Raw genomic sequence first — 22,800 nt, 5'->3', positions numbered from 1 at the left:
TTTTTTCAAGAGTAGATTATATTTGATATATGACTCTTGCTTCACAGTTTTTTATAAATACAATTGTACTGCGTATACATTTAGCGAGTAATCTAGGATATGTTATAATATGATTCTAATTTGATCAAAGTGACACATATGCTATTTTTGTATAAACGTGGTAATTTCAATGTTCTTAGAGCAAATGTAATTTTATGAAAATGACAATGGATTTATGCATGGAGCTTTTAGATGCTAAAATGAATGTTATGTATCTTTTAGAAAAACAAAATAGCAGACTCAAAGAATGTAATGATTAAATTAATTTTAGAAAAAAAAAACAACTATGCTCCAATTATGTTTTCTTTATAACACATCTCAGGTCTTTTTTTTCGCGAAAACACAGATTGGTTTCAATCTTTCTACCTTGAGAGATATTGTGGTACTTATTCTTGCGTTTTGTTTTTGGCAGAATAAATGAAGAATGGTATACTCTGCATGTCCAGATAAACAAGAAAGTGATGTGCGTGGGATGTAGCGGTGTAGCTAGGGGGCAAAATATCTAACGTACTGATTTTGATGCTCAAGAATATATCCTTTTGGATCATTTAATAAAAATCCTTAGGGTGAGGAATACATATATTTTTATTTTCTCAAGGACATTCAATAAAAATGGAGAATGAGACAACGAGAACTCGCACGCACGATGCCTGATAAGGCAAGAAAACCATTATCTTTAACATACAACAATTCTCGTCAACTCGATCTCGTGGTGTTTTTTTCTCTTTAACTTCATTTCACATAAAGGCTTAATTTCCTTCTCTTTTAGAGGATTTTCAATGAAATTTTTATCCTATAATTCAAACGAGCCCTCCTAAAAAAGAGGTACATTGAAAGTCAGTTTTGCTCAAATGTGCATGTTAACCTATTTTGAGTTTACTACAACCAATTCAGCTCGTTGTGTTAGAGCGAGTACAATAACAAGTTACAAGTCAGCTGTACGACACGTGGAGGAGATTAGAGAAGAGAGAGGAGAGCGGACTACAGATTTGTAGTCAGCTATAACACAGGCTCCAATACGTTATGTGTGTATGAGATGTGAGACTATATATTAACGGTGTAGTATATGATTATAAGTAACTATTGTATGAATAAGCTATTAGATTGGCTGCAGAAGTTGGCTATACTATTAAACTTGCATAGTACAATATCATCTTCAATTCATAGGAGTGAGTGTCTGTGTTTTACTATGTAATCCTAAAAAACAGAATCATCCTTCTAACTTACTTTTCTGCCTTAAATTCAGAGGGAAAATGACGATGCTGACGTGTAACCAGCATCTTAACGGCATCTCTTTTGGGCAAACCCAGCGTGATGCCTTTCATCATCTCTTCTTCCTAACTCTCTCTCTCTCCCCTCGCGATACACATGCATACGCATGGTCCACAGTTGTACACGTGATGCCCATCACTTATCAGCAAAACACAGCGATCGTTCAGTGAGGCCGTGCCTGTAGATGGCTTCTCATGTGGTTCGCAAAATCACAATTGGCACGTTTGCCCGCAGAAACGTCGTCACTTGCGTCGACGCGTACGTGGTGCATGCCCATACATTCGTACTGCGGCTTTGTCAAGGGGAAACTGTGTGCAGAACGTGCAAGAGATTTGCAATGCAACCAGTGGAGTAGAAACTGCCGTGAACTAGTGATGTTATTTTAGGGGAACACGCTACCTAGGTGGCAGATAACTCTAAAACATGTACTCCCTCCATCCTATAATATAAAACGTGCACACATTCGAAGATTCAACATTTAAAACATTTGACCAACCTTAGTATAATATGAAATAAATTTTATTTGTTAAAAAATATATCATTAGATTGAGATTTAAATTTATTTTCATATGATTATAATTTTGATGCTATAAAATTTATAGTATATGAGAAAATATAAGCTAAAGATTAGTTTTGAAGACCGTGCCAACTTTGACCGCGCCTTATATTATGGGATAGAGGGAGTAAGGGTATTCACAATGCGTCAATGTGGTGTAACCCTAACCAGCCAGCGAGGAGAATCCCCTCCACACGAGCGACATTCATGCTCCCATGCATGGAACTCCTTATGTCCACTCTCCAACCTATCCCATCCTATGAAGATGCATGACTCCCATTAGGCTTTGTTAGGGTGGGGTCACGTCACACACGCGTGGAACAATGGGTCAAAGCTGCGATGAGGAGGTCGTGCCCCTGCGACGTGGTGTGGTCCCCATACCCCATGCCCACACCCACACCCTAGTGTCTCCTCAAACTCTGATGGCCAGAGAACAAGAGCAGAGAGGAAAGAAGAGCGACCTACCTTTCCAACGTCGACATCACCGTTAGGGTAGACAGAGAAGACATCGACGATGACCTCGACCACTCCACATCTAAAGCCCCTAGGAGCTCTCCTTCTCGTTGCCCCCTTAATCCAGCTCACTGAGCTTGTCAACAAGCCACCAAGTCCACCATCACTGCCCATCACCATCGAGCTCAATCTCGATTTGACGCTCATCACCTCAATGCCATTATATCTATTGGTGCAAACATGGCGAGAAAGGCATCCAGAGCGACGAGAGGAAAATAATCGAGGATAGGGAAGGGAAGGAGAAAAAAGATAGGAGAGAAGTTGATATGTAGATTCGGTAGAAGAGTTAAGGATATTTTATATCCTTTTTATTGTTGTATGCTGTAAACTATAAAAGTTTTAATTAGTTTAATAATAGAAATTATTATAGGGGCTGATATAGAAATAATTAGGGACTGAAAAAAGGGGAAAAGGTCTATTTTACACCCTCGACCTCTTATGCTTGTCTAATACACCATCGAACCACAAAACCGGGTATAATACACCCTCGAACTGTCGATACCGGACACTTAATCCCCCCCAACCCCCACAGGTGTTTTTACGGTGGTTTTTTTGACACGTTGGATGCCACGTCAACCCATAAGAATATATGGGCCAAGCCCTTTTTCTCTCTCCATGCCCTGTTCATGCTTATCACCCTCACGAGCATTGGCGGCGGCGGTGACGTGAAGTTGCGAGGGCAGCGATGTTGCCAGGGTTGCGGAGGCTTGCTATGGACAACGGTGTGGGAAAGAAGCATCTCTGACAGGTTGCGCGCGGTCGCCGGCGGAAGCTCTAGGTGTCGTCGCCGCACGCGCCTGTAGAGATGGCTCAACAGGGAAGAAACAGCTTGATGCGGGGGGGGGGGGGGAGCAACGACGAGCTTGAGCTTGTGGAGTGTTCAGCCGACAGAACAAGCAGATGGAGGAGCACGAGCAGCTCTAGAAATGGCGCCAGATCCAATCTAGACAGAAGCAATCCACTTCCGATTCAATACAGAGAGGGTCCATTTGATTATTCTCCAGCTACTCTATGCGAGTGTCGTAGGAAGGCAGCAAGATGAATTTCTTGGAATGTGGATAATCCATCTCGGAAGCATCTGACATAAGTGAGAGCTCGGGTGAGTTGGTAAAATATTAGTGTAATACATTTGTTGTTTAAATAGAAGTAATATTGTGCAAAAGTTTCTTATGTATTGAGCAGGATGGTGACGGCTCTTTCTGGAGTTGGTATGAGCTGGAAACAACACCTTATTTAAGGCAGGTGTTAAATAATTTGCACAATGAAAGAGAAGTCAGGGATGAGAGCATATATTGTGAGTGCGAGAGCACAAATCGATGAGCTAACGGCTGCGTGCAATGGAGATGTGGCTGATTGGACAAGAAAACTAAAGGAGAAAGATGATTCAGCTTGTAAACTTAAAGCTAGAGCTATTGAATTAGAGGAGGGAAGGAAATTTCAGCTTGTAAACCCTCAAAGCTGCTGCCGCCGCCAACGCTCGTGTGGGAGAGAAGCACTAACAGGCTCATATAATCTTGTGGATTGACGTGGCATCCGACGTGTCAAAAATCACGATAATAACAGCCGGGTGAGGGGGGGTGTTAAGTGTTCAGTATTGATAGTTCGAGAGTTTATTATATCCGGTTTTGTAGTTTGAGGGTGTACTTAGACTACGAGTTCAAGAGCGTAAAATGGACTTTTCCCAAACCAAAAAAAGTACGCCTCTATCGTGGGTCAGGGTACACAAAAGCATCGTACACTGAATGGCCTAATGCACTTATATATGGATCTCACGAGTTTGAGGGCCATTTTGATTTGAAGTCAATTATGCTACCAAAATATAGTTGCCACTTTAAATAACACTTAACTAGTGTTTGGTTTGTACCAAAACATGCCAACATCACATATAAGTTGCCAAAAGGTTCGCAATACCAAAACATGACTAGGTTTCGGCATGAGAGCAAACCAAAACCAACCAAAGAGAGCAACATAATGTCAACATTGCTAGAAAACCAAAATAACAGATAACCTGGTGTGTTGAAATTATAATGTGAGCACCAAAATATATAGTAACAGCATTATGCCAGTAACTCCAATTAGTATCTTAAAGGGTTTCAGGCAACACAGTAACCACTCAAGCATTCTTATTTCGTGTTGGGGTATTCTAGCTAGAGAACAAGGTGCTAACCTAGCAGAAAACATTAGTTGCCAGCCTGAGAGCTGGCAACTTGGCAAGTGAACAGATGTACAATACTAGCTGATTGTCTTGACAGAACTATCACATGGTTCATAGAAATGTCTTCACCAACACCAGACAGGCCTGAAAAAATTCAATCGCACACCAAATTAGATATCATATATGCCATTCGCTGTTTTTTCTAGTGTAAATTTGTTTACAGTAAATTTTGATTGGTTAACTAAATTATCTTTGTACTATATATAATATGATCTGTAGCATTTAAGAGAATTGAACAACAAAAATAGGATTTCTGGAGCATCCTATGTAAGGAACGTGTCAGGAAATAAGAATTAAATATTGAGTGAACTGCACCGGCGGTCCCTAAACTTGTGCAGGTGTGTCACTTAGGTCCCTAAATTCTCAAAATGTATTTTTGGGTCCCTCAACTTGTCTCGGGTGTCATATAGGTCCAAACGAGCTCTAACCTGTTTCGTGGGATGATGTAGCATGCCACGGTGACGCTTACGTGTCAGTGAGATACACATGTCAGTCACATAGAAAAAAAATAAAATTTAAAAAGAGAGGAGAGAGAGAGAGAGGAGAAAAGGAAGTTTTTAATTTTGAAAATAAATGAAAAAAGAGAGGAGAAAAAATATGTTCTTAATATTTTTTATATGATATATGGGTTGTACTGACACGTAGGCGCCACCATGGCATGCCACATCAACACACACAAAGGGTTGGAACCTGTTTGGATCTATATGACACCCGAGACAAGTTGAGGGACCCAAAAATGCATTTTGAGAGTTCATGGACCTAGGTGACACACCCGCACAAGTTTATGAACTGCCCGTGCACTTTGCTCTTAAATATTTATCTGGGCCTTTAAAAGATCATGAATTAAACTGCAAAAAAAATCGAATGACTTCAACAAACCCAGTGAAAAATCAGTTGACAGGTAGATACATAATATGAACAACACTGATGGAGAATGACATTTAAAAATAGCCACACAGAAGAGGAAGGCCTAACAAACAGACAGGTTTCAAGAAAAGGACTGATTGGGAGAAGAATTCAAAACATGATGTAGTAAGACAAGCAACCACATAATTCAAAATTTGCCACTGTAAAACCAAAGGCAATATTATGAACAAAATTTGCCTGTCTGCTCTGTTTGAGAAGTGTTTCAAACAAGATTAGGAAGTTCTATGTAACTACTATTATGCAACGCAATAGCACTAGAAAATAGAAACTAAATGTTGCCATGGAACACAGAAAGTCTTGGTAGAGAATACAGTCATAGATGTTCGGAAGCAAAACCACAGAGCAAGAGAATGAAGTTAAAAAATTTCAAACAGGAGACACAACAGGGAGTAGTAGATGGAGGACAAAGTGACTTTGCTTACTCCAACATAGAAATGGTAAAATTTGCAAAGTATTAAGTCAGTAGGGAACCGAGAGCTTGAGCCCCTCCATATTATTAATTTATTATCAGTTCACCATGCAGTATCAATCAGCACCAATCAACAGCGAGATATTGTCTTTTGGTAAGGTTTACATGCAGTCCAAGCAAATAAAGCACGCTCTCAAATTTCAGCAATTGATGACAAACTATTAGAGATATTATCTTTTGGTAAGGTTTAAATTCAGTCTAAGCAAATAAAGCATGCTCTCAAATTTTCAGCAAGTGATGACAAACTATTGACAAACAAAAAATCTCAGTAGTACTTAAGAAAAATGAAATCCTGTGACCAATATTCAATATTGAGCTGGAACCTACAGTCCAGCTAGGTGGAACATGTGTCCTAGAGCCAGAACTAACTCTATAGTTGTAGTCTTGTAGATTTATGCACACCTAAAAAAAGAAAAGAAAAGAAGAGCGAACTGCAAAGCCAACAAAACTCAACAAATTTATGGAAGACAGAGCTTATAACCACTGCTCTAAACGCATTGCTGCATAACATTGGGACGCTAACTTTGTCTTGTGCTGCAGTTTGTTTTTCATTTTAAGAAATGAGATATAGTAGCGGACCCTCATTGATTAGCTTGTGCAAGTAAGAACTGATAGCCTGAGATTTGATAGGTGACTAGAAACATCAATGACAACCCAAACACCCAACAGTCATATTGACTTATTGTCATGTAGCCAAGTTTAACCATGTGACAATTATTGGTAATACAATCCACGAAACTTTGGCATGTCAAAGGATGAAAAGCATGCTCTGAAATTCCAGCAATTCATCTGGAACAATTGTCAAACAAAAAGACGTGAAACAACAATAAGATGAAATCCTGCTAACAAAGGTAAACTTGGCGACTTTCTTGTATTGATCCCTTGGAAGCAAGACATTTTTCCATTTTTTTAACAGCTGATACATTGATAAAAATGATTTATCTCTGCACAGTGGTGTTACTTTGTTCTGAATTTTACCTTTCCTTTTGGCATAGTGAGAAGATCTCCAAAGTAAATGAATGTACACTCAGAACTAATCACTGGGAAAACATTGCGTGGATTGTTATATGCTCAAAACGTGCCACAGGTAACCTATCAAATTCACAATGTGAAGATTCATGGGTGCAAGGTTACTCAAGCAACTTAATAGCAGCCATAGCAATTCCACATCTCCCTTATGAAATAATTATGAAATAAAACAGGATATATCACAAAGCAGCAGAGCCATGTACCTATCTATGTGTCCTTCCGTGCACTTCAAAAGCAGCCAGGGATTAGCTCTAAGTGAAAGCTGTCTCAGTGCTGCGCCCACTGGATACTCTTGAGGTCAATGCCTGCCTTGGCCATCTCATACAGTGGACTCATGTCACGAAGCTTCTTCACCTGATGCACGGTGAGCTCAATTGCTCTGTCAACCTCTTCCTCAGTGGTAAAGCGGCCAATGCCAAAGCGAATGGAGGTGTGCGCCATGTCCTCTTCTACACCAAGTGCCCGCAGCACATAAGAGGGCTCCAAGCTGGCACTAGTGCAGGCACTGCCACTCGACACAGCCACCTCCTTCAGGCCCATCAGCAAGCTCTCCCCCTCAACATATGCAAATGACAAATTCAGGTTACCAGGGTACCGATGCTCCATGCTTCCATTGATAACAATATCATCAACCTGTCCACGGATGCCATCAAGAAGGCGCTGCTGCAGAACCGAGGCTCTCCTGTGATCATAGTCCATCTCTTTAGCCGCAATTTCGCAGGCAGCACCAAATCCAACAACAAGAGGCGTTGGCACTGTTCCACTGCGAATTCCGCGTTCCTGGCCACCGCCACTCATCTGCGGCTCCACACGAATGCGGGGTCGACGACGCAGATAGAGAGCACCCACGCCCTTTGGCCCATAAATCTTGTGCGCAGACAAAGACATGAGCCCAATCCCCATTTGGTTGACATCAATCGGGATCTTCCCGAGCGCCTGGGCAGCATCAGTATGGAAGGGCACGCCCTTCTCCTTGCAGATTCGACCAATCTCCTCGAGTGGCTGCACGACGCCGATCTCGTTGTTGACGGCCATGACGGAGACGAGGCCGGTGTCGGGGCGGATGGCGTCGGCGAGCTGCGCGACGTCGACGAGGCCGTCGGGGCGCACGGGGAGGTAGGTGACCTCGAAGCCTTCCTGCTGGAGGTACCTGCAGGAGTCGAGGACGCACTTGTGCTCGGTCTGCGTGGTGACGACGTGGCGGCGGCGGTCGCGGTAGAAGCGCATGACGCCCTTGACGGCGATGTTGTTGCACTCGGTGGCGCCGGAGGTGAAGAAGATCTCCCTGGGGTCGGCGCCGACGAGGGAGGCGACGCGGGCGCGGGCCTCCTCGACGGCGGCGTCGGACTCCCAGCCGTAGAGGTGGGTGCGGGAGTGGGGGTTCCCGTAGCGGGAGAGGTAGAAGGGGAGCATGGCGTCGAGCACCCGCGGGTCGACGGGGGTGGTCGCCTGCATGTCCATGTACAGCGGCCGCCCCGAGATGCGCACGCCCTTGATGGTCATCGCCTCCTCCTCCGCCGCCGCCGCCGCCGCGGCGGGAGCATCGGCCGTCACGGCGGCCGTGGAGAGCGCGCGGGCGGGGGAGAGGGAGGGGGTGGACCCGCGGCGGAGGAGGAGCGGGAGGAGGCGGCGGGAGAGCGCCATGGGTGGAGGGGGGGAGAGGTAGGGTTCGGGGATTGGCGGTGGCGGCGGAGATCGAGCTCCCGTTTCGGCGGAGGGGTGATTTGGGGAGAAAAAAAAAAGGAGAGATAGGGAGGAGATGGGTTGAGGAGAGGATAGGCACCGCCGTGGCGGTGAGGTTGGCAACTGGGCCACGCAAGGCGACGCGTCTGACTCTGAGCCCGTCGCGGTCGCGGTCGAGGCGACACACCGGTTCGGCCCGTTGTTTGTTGTTGGGCCGTGGACTACTGGTGAGTCATAAGGTCATATCATATTAACATAGCCAATCCAAAATTTATTTCTCTTCTTTAAATTTTGCTTTTTTAAGAAAAGGCAACCTGCCAATTTTTATTAAATAGAGAAGGAGTAAACGGAGAGAGCTACAAATCGGACGTCCGACGTTGTAATAAAAATTGGACAGTCAAATATTTCGGTTGACTGTTGGTGCAACATTAAGTTATACATAGTGAAACAAAACAAAAAAGTCAGCCTATGAAACATATAGAACTTTTTGTGAAACATAATAAGAACACATGGTGAAACATATTTCTATCACATATGAAATTTTTATTGTCTGAAATATATGTTTTTCTTTCATCAAAATATAATCATGCAATATCTTGTTGTAAAGATTTAATTATAACGAATTTAACGGTGCGATCAAATCGTTCAACGAATAAGTAGTTTAAAAGAAAAAATAATTTTTAAGATCACTAAATACTTGCATCATGCGTGGTGTGTGGGAGAAAGCTAATAGAATAGCATGAGAGAGACTAGGGGCAATAGCGTCTCATATTTTTTCGGTCATTGGTGAAACATTGAGTTGCACATAGTGAAACAAAAAAATTAGTTATTGAAACATTTAATTTTTTTTATGAAACATAACAAAAACACACGTTGAAACATATTGCTACTGTGTCTGAAACATTAAATTTAACGGATTGAAACATATATTTTTCTTTCATCGGAATGCAATGATGTGATATCTTGTTGTAAAGATTTAATTGTAACAAATATAATGATGTGATCATATCATAAATTGGATAAATAGTTTAAAAGATAAAACATTTTGAAGACCATCATATGAATGTGTGGAGACATGGGGTACTATTAGTAGTTTGTTCATCCGATCTTTTTTTTCGTTGGACATCTGATCTCCTCAAGCATTTCGGGAGTGAACTGTACAAAGACGAAAACGAGCTCAAGACCTTTGATCCGAGCTAACTAAAAGAAAGCCAATTATGAAGATTTTTCACGCCCGCTAATGCCCAATTTTTGGCCTGTCACGTCCGGAAATTCACTAGTAATTTCCGAACTTATTTATGCATAAAACCCTCATCTAGGAATCAGCCGAGGTACACAAACTGACAATTTAATATACAAATCCATCATAATAATAACGTTACATACTTACAGAAGAAAAAAAAACAGCAGTGGAATTAACGGTCTAGCGATGGCTTCAGCTCCACTCCCACAGGCAGCTCAACTGGGGTATAAGCCAAACGTCTTCTCTTTCTGGATCCTTTTTCTTCAACTGAGGTTTGATGATTATTGCAAGATGAGCATATGACATACTCAACAAGCCACACAGCAAATATGCAAGTGCACAAGGATACCAAAGGATGGCATAATATAGGCTCATTTGCAAAAGCAGCATTTAGCAAAGATTTAAGAGTAAAACAGTAGAGTAATTAATTAGAAATTTTAATTAACACTGAACAGCACACCCGTGCTGCTCAGGCCCAACCATCCTGAACAACCATACCCGGCTGTACAGATCTAACTCCAAACCAGGAACTAAACAAATTATTACCAGTTATTGCATCAATAATTATTTGTGAGAGGTGTGAGACTAATCACGAAAAACATTTCTCAACCCGCCCATGACCGCGGGCACGGCCATTCGAATAGTTTTACTCTGGCCAGAGATGTACCACTGTACCCACAAGACACAATTCCACACATGTTGCCATGCCCCGAAGTACCACCACGGCACTACAAAGGGGGAAATTGTGACAATACCCTTCGCACAACACAACTCACCACAGTGCACCATTCCTGGATCATAATCACCCCCTCAAAAACCAGAGGCATGGACTCCCCAGCGACCCCACGGACTTCTCGCCGCTTCTTAGTCTGGCACCCCGCAATGAATCATGCTATACAAAAGGTAAAGCCGTTGCCCACGCTGGCTTGTGGTTGGCATGGTAATTGTTTCACAACAGTAGCTCGCGAACCGGTCCTTAATTATCATGAGCATGACCTTCAAAACCATGTGCTCACAACCCGCCATTGTCAAGTTTTAATTGTCAATTAATTATCATAACACAATTAACCATCGTGAGCTACCATTAAATATAACCATAAATAATAATGTAGTATGATTCATCCCATTAGTGAGCTAATGTTTCTAAGCATGGCTAAGCAATTATATATATATATATATATATAGCATTTAGCTGAACCAAACCAATATATAAGGTTCCAGCTAAGCAAATTATAACCCATAGGAAAATAAAGTCATCTTCGGCCATTAATTAATTGGGAAAGGCTCACCACCCGATGACATTCGAAAATAATGCATAAGTTGAAATAAAACATTATCTTTAAACGGGTTCAACATGCTCAAAGGGTTGTTTGGAATCTGTGTGACTTGCCTTGAGCTTCCACAAACGCTTCCAAACCTTCCTCAACGAAAACGTTCTCCTCCGGAACGTCGGAAACTAAAGCAAATGAACAAAATCAACAAAACAGTACAAAAACAAGCATAAATAGTACATGTGGATATTTTTAACATGTAGATCTCGATTTTAGATGAATTTAGCAACTTGAACCACTCGAATCCGAGTTATGATGATTTAGTTATGAATTTCCGAATTTTAATCGATTTTCATCTAATAGAGAAAACTAAGAAAAAGGGATTAATGACGTCATCGCTAACATCATCGCCGGCCATGGCACGACTTCACGCGACCACCGGCAAAAGAGGGCTCGGTTGGGCTATCTAAGGGCACCTACGCGTAGAGGACGACGACGCGAACTCACCGGTACAAGAAAACACGACGGACGACGACGGACGACGGCCGGCGGCGAGGTTCCAAGGCGGCACGGTTCGGGTTGACGGCGGCGATGGCGCTCCGGTGGTCTTCGGCGGCTGCGAAGGGGCGGCCGAGGTTCTTCTCCTCCGTGCGCACCCGACGGCGGCGACGGACGGCAGCGGCGACGATGCTAGCGGCGGCGCGACGCGACCGGAGGATCGCCGGCGACGGCGGCGGCTAGAGCAAGGCGGCGGCGGCTCTACGGGCGACGGCTCTACTTGGGACTTGGGGCAAACGGAAGAGGACATCAAGGGGATGCTTTATATAGGCTTGGACTAGAGAGATCGGACTCCAAACGAGAGGATTTGAACCGGAAAATCCTAGGGTTAGTTTGGAGAGATAAACTCGAAAACGAATCCAATTTCGCGTCGAATTCAAAGGGATAAAGTCGGATTTTTGGGGGAAGAGATAGAGGAGGATAAGAGGAATATTCCCCCTCAACTAATTTTGGTAAATACACGAGATAAAAGACCGGATTTGGAGGGGAAAACGGCGGCTGCACAGGTACAGGACGGCTGGCTCGGGCTCTGTCCAAGCTTGAAGACGACACTGTAGCAGGGAGGCGTACTAGACTTTCGGCTGGGCTTCTGCTACCAAGGGCTAATTAAGGGAGGGACACCAAGCAGACTTCGGGAAAGAGAGGGAAAAGACTGCAGGCTGAGAGAGAGATTGGGCCCAGCAAGTGAGAGGACTTTTCCTAATTCGGCCCGAAAAGGAAAAAGGGGACTTTAATTACTTTTCTAATTAAATTAATCACTGAAATGATCCTTGAATTGTTAAAAATACTTCTATTGCTCAAATAATTTCAAGAAAAATCCTGAAAATACTTGGACACTCAAAGTATTTAAAAATATTAAAACTAGACCATTTAATGATTAATTTAATATGTGGATAATTACTGAAATGTTGTTTGTATGATTAAAATTAGGAATTGAGCTCCGAAAAATCCAAGAAAATTCCAGAGAGTATAATTAACCATGGATAATTTAATAAAAATTAAATCCATCCATGCTTTATATTTAGGAAATTTTATTTCCCACATTTAACTTCTCTTGTAAATTAATGAACATTTAATATAAATTCTAATAATAATTTATTAACTAATTTATAAATCCTAAGACGAAAATCAGGATGTGACATGGCCTCTTCCTTGATTTTGGCCAGAAGGGAGGTGGTCAATAGCTCCTTTTGCTGAAAGGTTTTGCGGTTTCTCTCATTCCAGATCTCCCATGCGACCAACAGCGTCAGTGTGCGAAGAGCCTTCTTGGTACCTCTTGGATGTTTGAGGTAGCCTCCCACCATTTTAACACCGTGGAGGTTTGCTGCCACCGACATGGTTTCGATCCCTCACACGCCGTCCATTCCGCAATTGCCTCCCAAATTTTATTTGTGTATCTACATCACACAAAGAGTTGAAGGGCAGTTTCTTGAGATCGACGACATAAGGGACATATGGAACCGTTTGGCCATCCTCTAGTTGCTAGTCTATCGGAGGTCTATACTCTGTTTTGGATGATTAGCCATGCGAAGGTTTTGAATTTTTTCGGCGCCCAGGTCTTCCAAATTAGGTTATTAAAGTTGGTGGCAGTGGTGCTGAGGAGTTGCGTATTGTAGGCTAATGTTGCTGTGTATTCGCCATGGCTGGTAAGCTTCCATGTTATTTTGTCGACCTCTTGCTCTTCTAGTTGTAGCGTCTAAGTGACGGTCCAGATTGTGACAAGTTGATCAGTTAAGTCTATCGTCCATCCTGCATTTGACGGCAGGTCCAAATCATGAAGCCATTGGTCAGATTGCAAGGCCTGTTGGATCGTCCTGTTCTTTTTCTTGGATGCTGCATAGACTAGAGGAGCTACATTTTTCATTCTCCTTCCGTCCCACCAGGCCGAATTCCAGAAGCTTGTCTTCGCACCGTTTCCAATTGCTATGGAGGTGGCAGCCAAAAAAGGAGTTTGTCGGTGTCTTCTTTAAAATTTGATGAATAACCAAACGAAAATGCAACGAACTGACAACTTAGGCTGTCTGGCTGTGGCTGTGTTCGTTTATTCCCAATCACAACTTTTACTCTCTTCGAACTACTGTACTTAAAACGGGATGTTCGTAGAAGTGCATAGGCGGTACTTAAAATTGTAGAGGTGTGTTATCTGGGTCCCTAAACTCTCAAAATACAGATACAAGTTATATAACTTGTAAAAGTGTGTCATCAAGATCCTAAGTCACCACAACCCCTCTAAAATCCTACGTGGCGCTAATGTGGCATGCCATACGGATGTGACCTGGCATTATCTTAACTGACAAATATGATCCACTTAAAAATTTTATTTTTCCTTTTTTCTTCTTCTCCTTCTCTTTTTTTTTTCTTTTCTTCTCCTTTCTTTGTGACCTGAGCACCCCGTGTGGCGGTGGCCTGTAGCTGCAGTGAGAGGAAAGAGAAGAAAGCAAAAAAAAAGAGAAGAGGGAGAAGAAAAAGAAAAAGGGAAGGAAAGAAGAAAAAAAGGAAAAGGAAATTTTTTAAGTGGATCCTATTCGTCAGTCAAGATTATACCACGCCATGTCCGTGTGGCATGTCACTTTAGCGCTATGTAGGATCCTAGAGGGGCTGTAGCGATTTAATACCTAGATGACATATTTTGATAAGTTATAGGACCTTAATTAACATTTTGAGAGTTTAGTGACATATGTGACGCTACCTATACTCTTTACAAAAATATTCAACTTTGAAATTTATATTAATGAACTATTCCATTTTACATGCGCGGAAGGGAAATTTCCCAAACTTCTCTCCCGAACACACCCTTATATGTTCTCCCTCCATACCAAAATACTCCCTCTGTCAACGTATATGAAGTATTTTCTTGGTTATTTGATATAGATTACCATTGAAGGAAAAAACTTTAATATATGTCATTAAATAAAAGATGGTTGGAGGTAAGATAGGGAGGGAAATTTAAATAGAATGTTATATTTATGTGCAAATTTTAAACCCCCCAAATACTCCAAATATTTATATTTATATTTATATTATATAGAACTACTATTAGGAGCATTCCAAGCACCAAACATGCATCGGCCCAGGTCCACCCCACCCCACGTCCCGTCATCCCACTCCTACCGTTGTTGGAGTAAACGATTTACTCCTATCGCGCACCTCAACCACCCACCTTTATTCGAGTAAATGATTTACTTCGATAATAAAAACAACTCCCCCGCTTCCGATCCCACCCCACGTCCTGCATCGTGCACCCACCATTATCGGAGTAAATGGTTTACTTCGATGAAAACAACTTCTCTGCTGGCGGTATATATTCTATTTTTCCCGTACCCAACCAACCACTCTCGCCCCCACTCCGTTTTTTCCTTTTTTTCGGATCTGAATCGATTCATCATCCCAGTCCACAGATCGGTGACACACCATGGAGGAGGACGACTACACCGTGGCGGTTGATGGTGGTGTCCGGTGAGCGATGGCCAGCGGCGGTTGAGGCGAAGGCACTACTTCGGGCCTCGCTGCCGGACGCAAGACAACACCTTAACCAGCAAGGAGGTGTTCACCTGGGCCAATAGCAACAATCAGCGGTTGCTCCACGTCGGCGACATTGATAGAACAAGCAAGTAAGGAAATGACACTTTGATTTGCATCTGCATACTCTCCTTCAACTTCACACATGAAGCCCTAATTTTTTTTTGCAAATCAAATTAACATGTAATCTCCAATATTACCTGATCTCAATTGATGGGCTGCACAGGTTCTACATTTGCACATCGTGCTCCATGTGGCTGGCCGTAGAGGATAGGGACCGGTGATGGAGATTGTTTGCTAGTTTTCTTTTGCTCGTCATCTGTATTGACATGAACGAGAATGTTTTTGCATTTTTTTTGTGCTTGCTAGATGATGGATGGCTGCGATTGCGCAACATCGAGCTCATCTCTTACCACACCGCTACATCCTTCCATGTTTCCATAATGGATTTTTGGCTGAATCATTTTTTTTCTAGTTTGATTCACCTGTGAGTAATTTTATCGCTTGTGTGTGATTGAGCCCGTAACTTTTTCATTCATACGACTATTTTGTGATACAGATCAACAATCACTGGTGGAGAAACCGTTTGTAGTCCCGGTTCATAACCCCCTTTAGTTCCAGTTGTCCAACCGGGACTACGAATCCAGGACTAAAGATAGCGATCTTTAGTCCCGGGTGAAATAACCGGCACTAAAGATTGATCTTTAGTCCCGGTTGGTAACACGAACCGGGACTAAAGATCGGTGTACTATTTTTTTTATTTGCATGGCCTTGTTTGCTGCATGGTTGATTATATATATATATATATATATATATATATATATATATATATATATATATATATATATATATATATATATATATATATATATATATATATATATTACAATACATATATATGCATTGTAATATATATATGTATGTATGTATGTATATTACAATACATATATATTACAATACATATATATGCATTGTAATATATATATTATGCGCATATATAGAATACATATACATACATACATACATACATACATACATACATATATACATACATACATACATACATACATACATACATACATACATATATATATATATATATATATATATATACATATATATATATATATATATATATATATATATATATGTATGTATGTGCATATGTGTATATGTATAAATACATATATTACACACATATTTATAATTTAAACCACTTAACATTTTATGTGCATATATGTTACCAAAATATATATTAACACTAAAGAAAATGTACATACATATATAAATATATATATATACATGCATGTATAGTATAATTCATTTGCTCGCTAGCTATAGCTACGACTTCGACGCCGGCGTTATGTCAGAAGAGGAAGGACCGATGTTATGAATTGTCGATCCGTCGTAGTAGAATTCACCATCGGGATTAAGGACTTCTTCGTTGATGAACCCCATCTGTTGTTCTTGAACAGCCGTGATAAAATCCTTGTGTGGGAGATTTTCCCTCATGTGAATACGCTATCATTCGAAAAATAATGACATATCAATATATGAAATTAATAAACAACTTAACAAATCGATACGCAATGAAATTTTGAATGGTTTATGTATACGTACATCGAGCTCTCGTGTGGTGTATATTTGGTTTGATAGGCAGTGGGCATACTCGCATACGTAGTAGCCGCATAAGTTAGTTCCCTGGTCCTGCTTTGCACACTACATGAGAAATCATGAGAGATTTAATATACTCTTTATATTAACTGTAATTAGAGATTCAATTCAATATAATTTTGGATCATGCATGTACTCACTGGAAAATGAAACCTCCGTCCAAGTTTTTCTTTCCAAGTCCCGCGGACCAATTGACGGAACCGATCCCAAGCCCTACATGTGCAGTTGCAAGCTATGATTAATTAATTATTACCCGAGATCAACATAATAGCAACAGAGTCCCGCGACTTTGGAATAGATGGCATTATATTACCTGTCTATCAGTTAGAAGACCTTGTCAAAAACCTTCTCCTCTTTATTCATTGAGTCATACATAGTGACTCTGCATGCGTCCAAGTCGAAAAATAACAGGACCCAGTGGATAGGGGTGGGCAGAAGAAGACCGAACCGAAGAACCGAACCGAAAAGACCGAGACCGAGACCGAAAAGACCAAGACCGAGAAATTCGGTTAGTAATTCGGTCTCAGCATGTTAAAGACCGAAATTTATTCGGGTAATTTGGTCATTGGTCTCAGTTAACCGAACTAACCGAAAAAACCGAATTTTAGCCCAATAGGCTAGGAGGCCCAATAGGCCCACTAAACCAAACCCTAGGATGGACACCCAACTCCCACTCAGCCACTCCTCACAGCCGCACCGCACTCCCTCAGCACGCACAGCGCCGCACTCCCATCGTGCTCTCCACCTCCTGCCTCCACAACCACCGCGCCGGCGCCGCCTCCAGCACCGCGCCGGCCGCCTCCGCCCGCCCTCCGCCCGCCCACCGCCTCTGCCGCCGCCCTCCGCCGCCTCCGCCCACCCTCCGCCTCCACCGCCGCCTTCCGCTACCACCGCGGCCGGAACGCGCCGCCGGCAAGCAGCCACGTCGTCCCTCCCTCCTCCTCCGTCGCCACCGCCGCCGCCGCTCAAGCTACGGCTGCTGCGGGGTCTCCTGCTGCTGTGGGGCGTGGCTGCTGCTGCGGCAGCCGGTCATCGCCGTCGAGGCCGGCGGGTTCCTCCGGGGCCTCCTGCTGCTCGTCTACCCGCTGCTGTGCCTCTCCTCGTCGGCTACGGCGACGGCGGCGGCGGCGGCATGCTGGGGAGGGCCATGGCGACGGTGGCGCTCGTGGGGCTGGAGGAGAGGGAGGTGGCGAGGGGTGGGCTGGGCTGAAATAATTTGGTCAGACTGAGACCGAGACCGAAACCGAAAAGACCGAGACCGAATTTGCCGGTCCTGAGTTTTTTGGGATGAAATTCGGTCCTGAGTTTTCAAAGACTGAAATGACCGAAAGACCGAAGACCGAGACCGAATTTTTCGGTCTGACCGAACGCCCACCCCTACCAGTGGAATTTGGAATATGCGTGAGATGAGATAAATATCAGAATGTACATGTTATATGGATGGGAATGAAATTTGTTCGAACGACAATAAAAACTCACTCTGTGTTGTACGATAGTAGTATGAACGTCTTGAAATGCTGCTGCGTTAGGAGATAGACGAGATTGTCCTCTGTGTCTTTCTCGTACTTGTCGATCATTTCAGTGTTGATTTTCCGAGGGTCGATGAACCTAGTATCGTAAACTCCCCGCCGTCGGGCCCTTTGAATCTCCATTCTACAACGATGAAAGGAAATTATTATTGCTTTCATATATGCCAGGAGCTAATTATTGAACGAAACAAATCGAACTCAAAGATACTTACAAAATCTATGCGCTCAGAAGAGAGACGTCGAGGGCGTCCAGATGGTACAGATCGAAGACATCCTTGAAATGGATCCATAGAACATCTTCTCCTTGCAGAAAGTCGGGGTTTCTAATCCTCGCTCCGAACATCTCTCTACCCTTGGCGCTCATTTCCATGTACCGTTCATGGAATTTGTACATTTGTGTCAGTGGGGACTGCAGCTGCTCAGGCCTGACAAGCGGTTTACCGAGTTCAAACTTATATGCCACTTCCGCCTTCGGGATTGGTGCGCTTCCAACCAACTGATCCACAGTTAGACTGGTGTCCGAAATGAAATCCGTTATGCCAAAGTCTTCGCCAGTCACCAACGGCTCGACCTCTTGGTTTGGCTGTTCTCCAAGCTGAGGAACTGGTTTGGACTTCTTGTAATAGGCTTTCCTAAGTGTTCGGTCATAGTCCGATAGCTTTAAGACCTCCTTGTTTGTGGTGGACATTCCCTTGAAGAACTTCTTCACGCTCGGGTCAATAGGTATCTTCTTTTTAGGACTCCAAGGCTTGAGTTGCCTCTTCACTTCTCCTGCCACATAAGCATCAAGCTCCTCTTGACTGCAATCGTACGGCGGCTCCTTGTTTTTGGTGGCGTCAACTTTCGCCTTCTTCGTTGCCCTTGTGCGGGCAAGAGGTGGAGCTTGGCGAGACCTTGTCTTGGGAGGTGCAGGCGGACACGGTGGAGGTGGAGGTGGAGGAGGCGGAGGAGTCGGAGGAGCCGGAGGAGATGGTGTAGGAGGACATGGCGGAGGAACCGGAGGAGATGGTGCAGGAGGAGACGGTGGAGCCGAGGAGATGGTGCACGAGACGCCGCTTGTCGCCCAGGGAGGATGATGTACCGCTTGCGCCATAGTATAATGGCGTGGCTTGTGTCTCGTAGATACGTCTCACCGTCTCCTCCTGGGTAGTCCAACTCAGGGTCCTCGTATGCGGCTTCCACCAGCTCAACTTCGACCCTCGAGTATCCTGCTGGAATCGGCCTGCAGTGGTAAGTCCCTGAAATGTCCATTGGGATGGCCATTCCAGACGCCACCTTCACGTGATGAGAGGTTATCTATTAGTAATCAACCTAAGCAGCAACTTGCGGAATGTACAAGTCAAAAATCACAAAACTACGAGCATACCTTGATTAATAAGTTCTTGAAGGGAATATGCAGCTCACATGGTGTCCGCTGCGTGATCCCATCAACGGGGCAGGTGGTTTCGTCCTGGGTTTGCATGGCGTCCATGCTCTGTGATCCTACCTGCCCCGTTGAGGCGCAGCTACTACGATTGCCTGATGGGCTGACCATTGGAGGAGGTATGTACGGCTAGGGATCCTAGGACCGATATGCTGCCATGCGTTCATCCACCTTCCTTGCCACCTCCTCTTGCATGTTGAGCTCGTAGCTCGATACCCTGTACTCAAGATCTGCAATCTTCGCCTCGGTATCTCTCTTGCTCCTCATCCGACTCCTGTACGTGTGGATGTCCTCCTTGAATCCAATCTTCCAGGGAATCACGCCTTTCCCTCGTGTTCGTCCTGGATGCTCGGGAGTCTGTAGGGCAAGTGACAGCTCGTCCTTCTCTCTGTCGGGTCGGAACGTGCCCTGAGAAGAGGCTTCCACTGCATCCGTTAGTCGACTGGCAGCCTCGCGTATCTGATTGCTGAAGACAAGGGAGCCATCAACTGGGTTAAGCGTTCCACCGTGAGCATAGTACCAGAACTTCGATCGATCCGGCCATTTAGCGGTGGCCGGTTCGATACCCCTCTCAATCAATCTTGCCTCCATCTCCTCCCACTTCAGCATTGCGACGCTATAGCCGCCTGACCCCAAGTGGTGATGGTACTTCTTCTTGGCGGCGTTTTCCTTGTTTTTGACCATCATCGCTTGCCCTTGTTGGCCTGCCTTGTAAGCAACGAACTCGTCCCAATGATCCCTTAGCTTTGGGAATACGTTGAAGTTCGGTGTTAGTCCCTTCAGGATGTATTTCTTGTAGAGATCTCCCTTGAAGCTCTGGAACTGTTCTGCCATTTTCTTTAGAGTCCACTGTTTCACTATGTTCTCCGTACCCGCAGGGAGCGTGAACTTCTCGAGCATTGTGGTCCACAGCATCTCTTTCTCTGATTCCGGGACAAAGCTGTCATTATCCCCGCGTGCCCTTGTTCTGCGCCAGTACACCTTGCTGACAGGCACGTTATCCCTTACAACCCAACCGCTGTGGCGTACATAATTCTTGGCTGCTTCCGCCGGGGCACTAGGTCGGCCGTCTTCGTCCACCTCAGTAATGATGTGCCGACCCTCTATCTTCTTCGCGACACCTCGTTGTCCGCGTGCCCTCTTCTGTCCAGCGGAGGGATGACTTCCACTAGCCTCCTCCTCATTCCCCTCCACATGCCTCTCCACGTTCCCCTCCTCGTTCCCCTCCGCATCCCTCTCCACGTTCCCCTCCTCGTTCAAGTATTGGTTTGGATCCTCGTTCCCCTCTTCTTCGTTCCAGTACTGGCTGCTTCCCTCTGCGATTGTATCGTACAATATCTGTTCCTCATCGCGATCAGCCATCTGTTCATAGAAGAAATATTTGCTAAGTTCATAGGTCATATTTGCTAACCGTAATATTAAAACTCAAATAATCATATATGCTAAGTCTAAGTGTCGTATATTAGAACCCTAGATAATCATATATGCTAAGTCTAATTAAGTTTCGTATATTAAACCTCTAATAATCTTATATTAAATCTCTAACAATCTCTAACACTCACATATGCTAAGTCTAATTAAATTTCGTATATTAAACCTCTAATAATCTTATATTAAATCTCTAACAATCTCTAACACTCACATATGCTAAGTCTAATTAATTAAGTTTCATATATTAAACCATATTAAACCTCTAATAATCTTATACTATATCTCTAACAATCTCTAACACTCAAATATGCTAAGTCTAATAATCTAATAATCTCTAACACTCACATATGCTAACTCTAATAATCTTATATTAGAAATCTAATAATCTTATATTAAATCTCTAACAATCACATCTTTACATCACTTGCCTGCGCGAATTCTTTCGAGGGCTAGCTACCACTTCGGCTTGAGGGACGACGACGACGACGTCTTCTCTACAACATGCAAAAAAATGTATTAGTCTAAACGCAAAGGAACATATATTGTATTTCACGTTTTCAAGTATATATAATCATATATATATATATATATTCTAAGTTCAAGAATCTTTTAATTATCTCGTTCATACACGTTTCGCTCGTGTTCGTTCTCACACTTTTAATTCAAGTGCATTCACGGTCGTCGGCGTTTCGTTCACGTTCGTTCGCGTTTCATTTACGTTCGTTCGCGTTCGTTCACGTTTCAATCACGTTCGTTCGCGTTCGTTCTCGTTCGTTCGCGTTCGTTCACGTTCGTTCACGTTCGTTCGCGTTCGTTCGCATTCGTTCACGTTCGTTCACGTTTCAATCACGTTCGTTCGCGTTCGTTCCCGTTCGTTCACGTTTTGTTCATGTTCGTTCGCGTTCGTTCACGTTTCGCTCACGTTTCAATTACGTTCGTTCATGTTCGTTCACGTTCGGCAATGACGGGGCGGCCGTGGCGGCAGCGGAGCGGCGGCGTGGCGGCAGCGTGTCGCGGCGGCGGCGGCGGGGCATCGTGGTGGCGTGGCGCGCGCGGTCCGGCGGCGTGGCAGCGCGGCGGCGTGGCTGCAGCGTGTCGCGGCGGCGGCGGGGTGTCGCGGCGGCGTGGCGCAGTCCGGTGGCGTGCGCGGCGTGGCGGCGCGGCGGCGGCATGGCGAGCTTGAGGCGGGGGCAGCTGCGTGGCAGTGGCGTAGGCGTCGTCGCCGTGGCGGCCGCGTGGACGCGGTGGCGTCGGCAGTGGCGGCCGCGTCGAAGTCGAGGTCGGCATCGGCGGGAGGCAGAGGAGGGGTCGGCCGCGCGCGTCTATATCGGCGGCGGCGTCGGCAACGAGCTAGGCGGCGGCGGTTTGGAGAGAGAGAGAGAGGCAGCGGCGGTTCTCACCCCAGAGATGCGGCGGCAGCGAGGACCGCGAGGCGACGGCGAGAGACGA

At 44.3% G+C, this 22,800-nt stretch overlaps 1 protein-coding gene and 1 long non-coding RNA gene across 2 annotated transcripts; both read right to left on the bottom strand.

Annotated features, from left to right (window-relative positions):
* Positions 1-4,377: 4,377 nt before the first annotated feature.
* LOC4346775 (cysteine desulfurase, mitochondrial) lies at positions 4,378-8,770 on the bottom strand. Its single transcript, XM_015756795.2, has 2 exons — positions 7,224-8,770; positions 4,378-4,679 (listed from the first exon to the last, which is right to left on the bottom strand). The coding sequence occupies exon 1, from the start codon at positions 8,662-8,664 to the stop codon at positions 7,288-7,290; it is 1,377 nt and encodes a 458-aa protein (XP_015612281.1). The 5' UTR covers positions 8,665-8,770; the 3' UTR covers positions 4,378-4,679; positions 7,224-7,287.
* A 1,001-nt stretch (positions 8,771-9,771) lies between these two features.
* LOC136351733 (uncharacterized) lies at positions 9,772-12,336 on the bottom strand. Its single transcript, XR_010734863.1, has 3 exons — positions 11,725-12,336; positions 11,337-11,402; positions 9,772-10,213 (listed from the first exon to the last, which is right to left on the bottom strand). It is a non-coding gene; the product is annotated as an uncharacterized lncRNA (long non-coding RNA).
* Between the last annotated feature and the right edge of the window lie 10,464 nt (positions 12,337-22,800).

The sequence above is a fragment of the Oryza sativa genome, chromosome 9 (genome assembly GCF_034140825.1).
Source record: "Oryza sativa Japonica Group chromosome 9, ASM3414082v1".
NCBI lineage: Eukaryota > Viridiplantae > Streptophyta > Magnoliopsida > Poales > Poaceae > Oryza > Oryza sativa.
Note: the sequence above shows the minus strand (reverse complement) of the source record. Positions and strands in the feature narration are given on the sequence as shown.

What these genes read in the sequence shown, in the direction of transcription:
- LOC4346775 (XM_015756795.2), bottom strand. Translation starts at nt 8,664, where the DNA reads ATGGCGCTCTCCCGCCGCCTCCTCCCGCTCCTCCTCCGCCGCGGGTCC.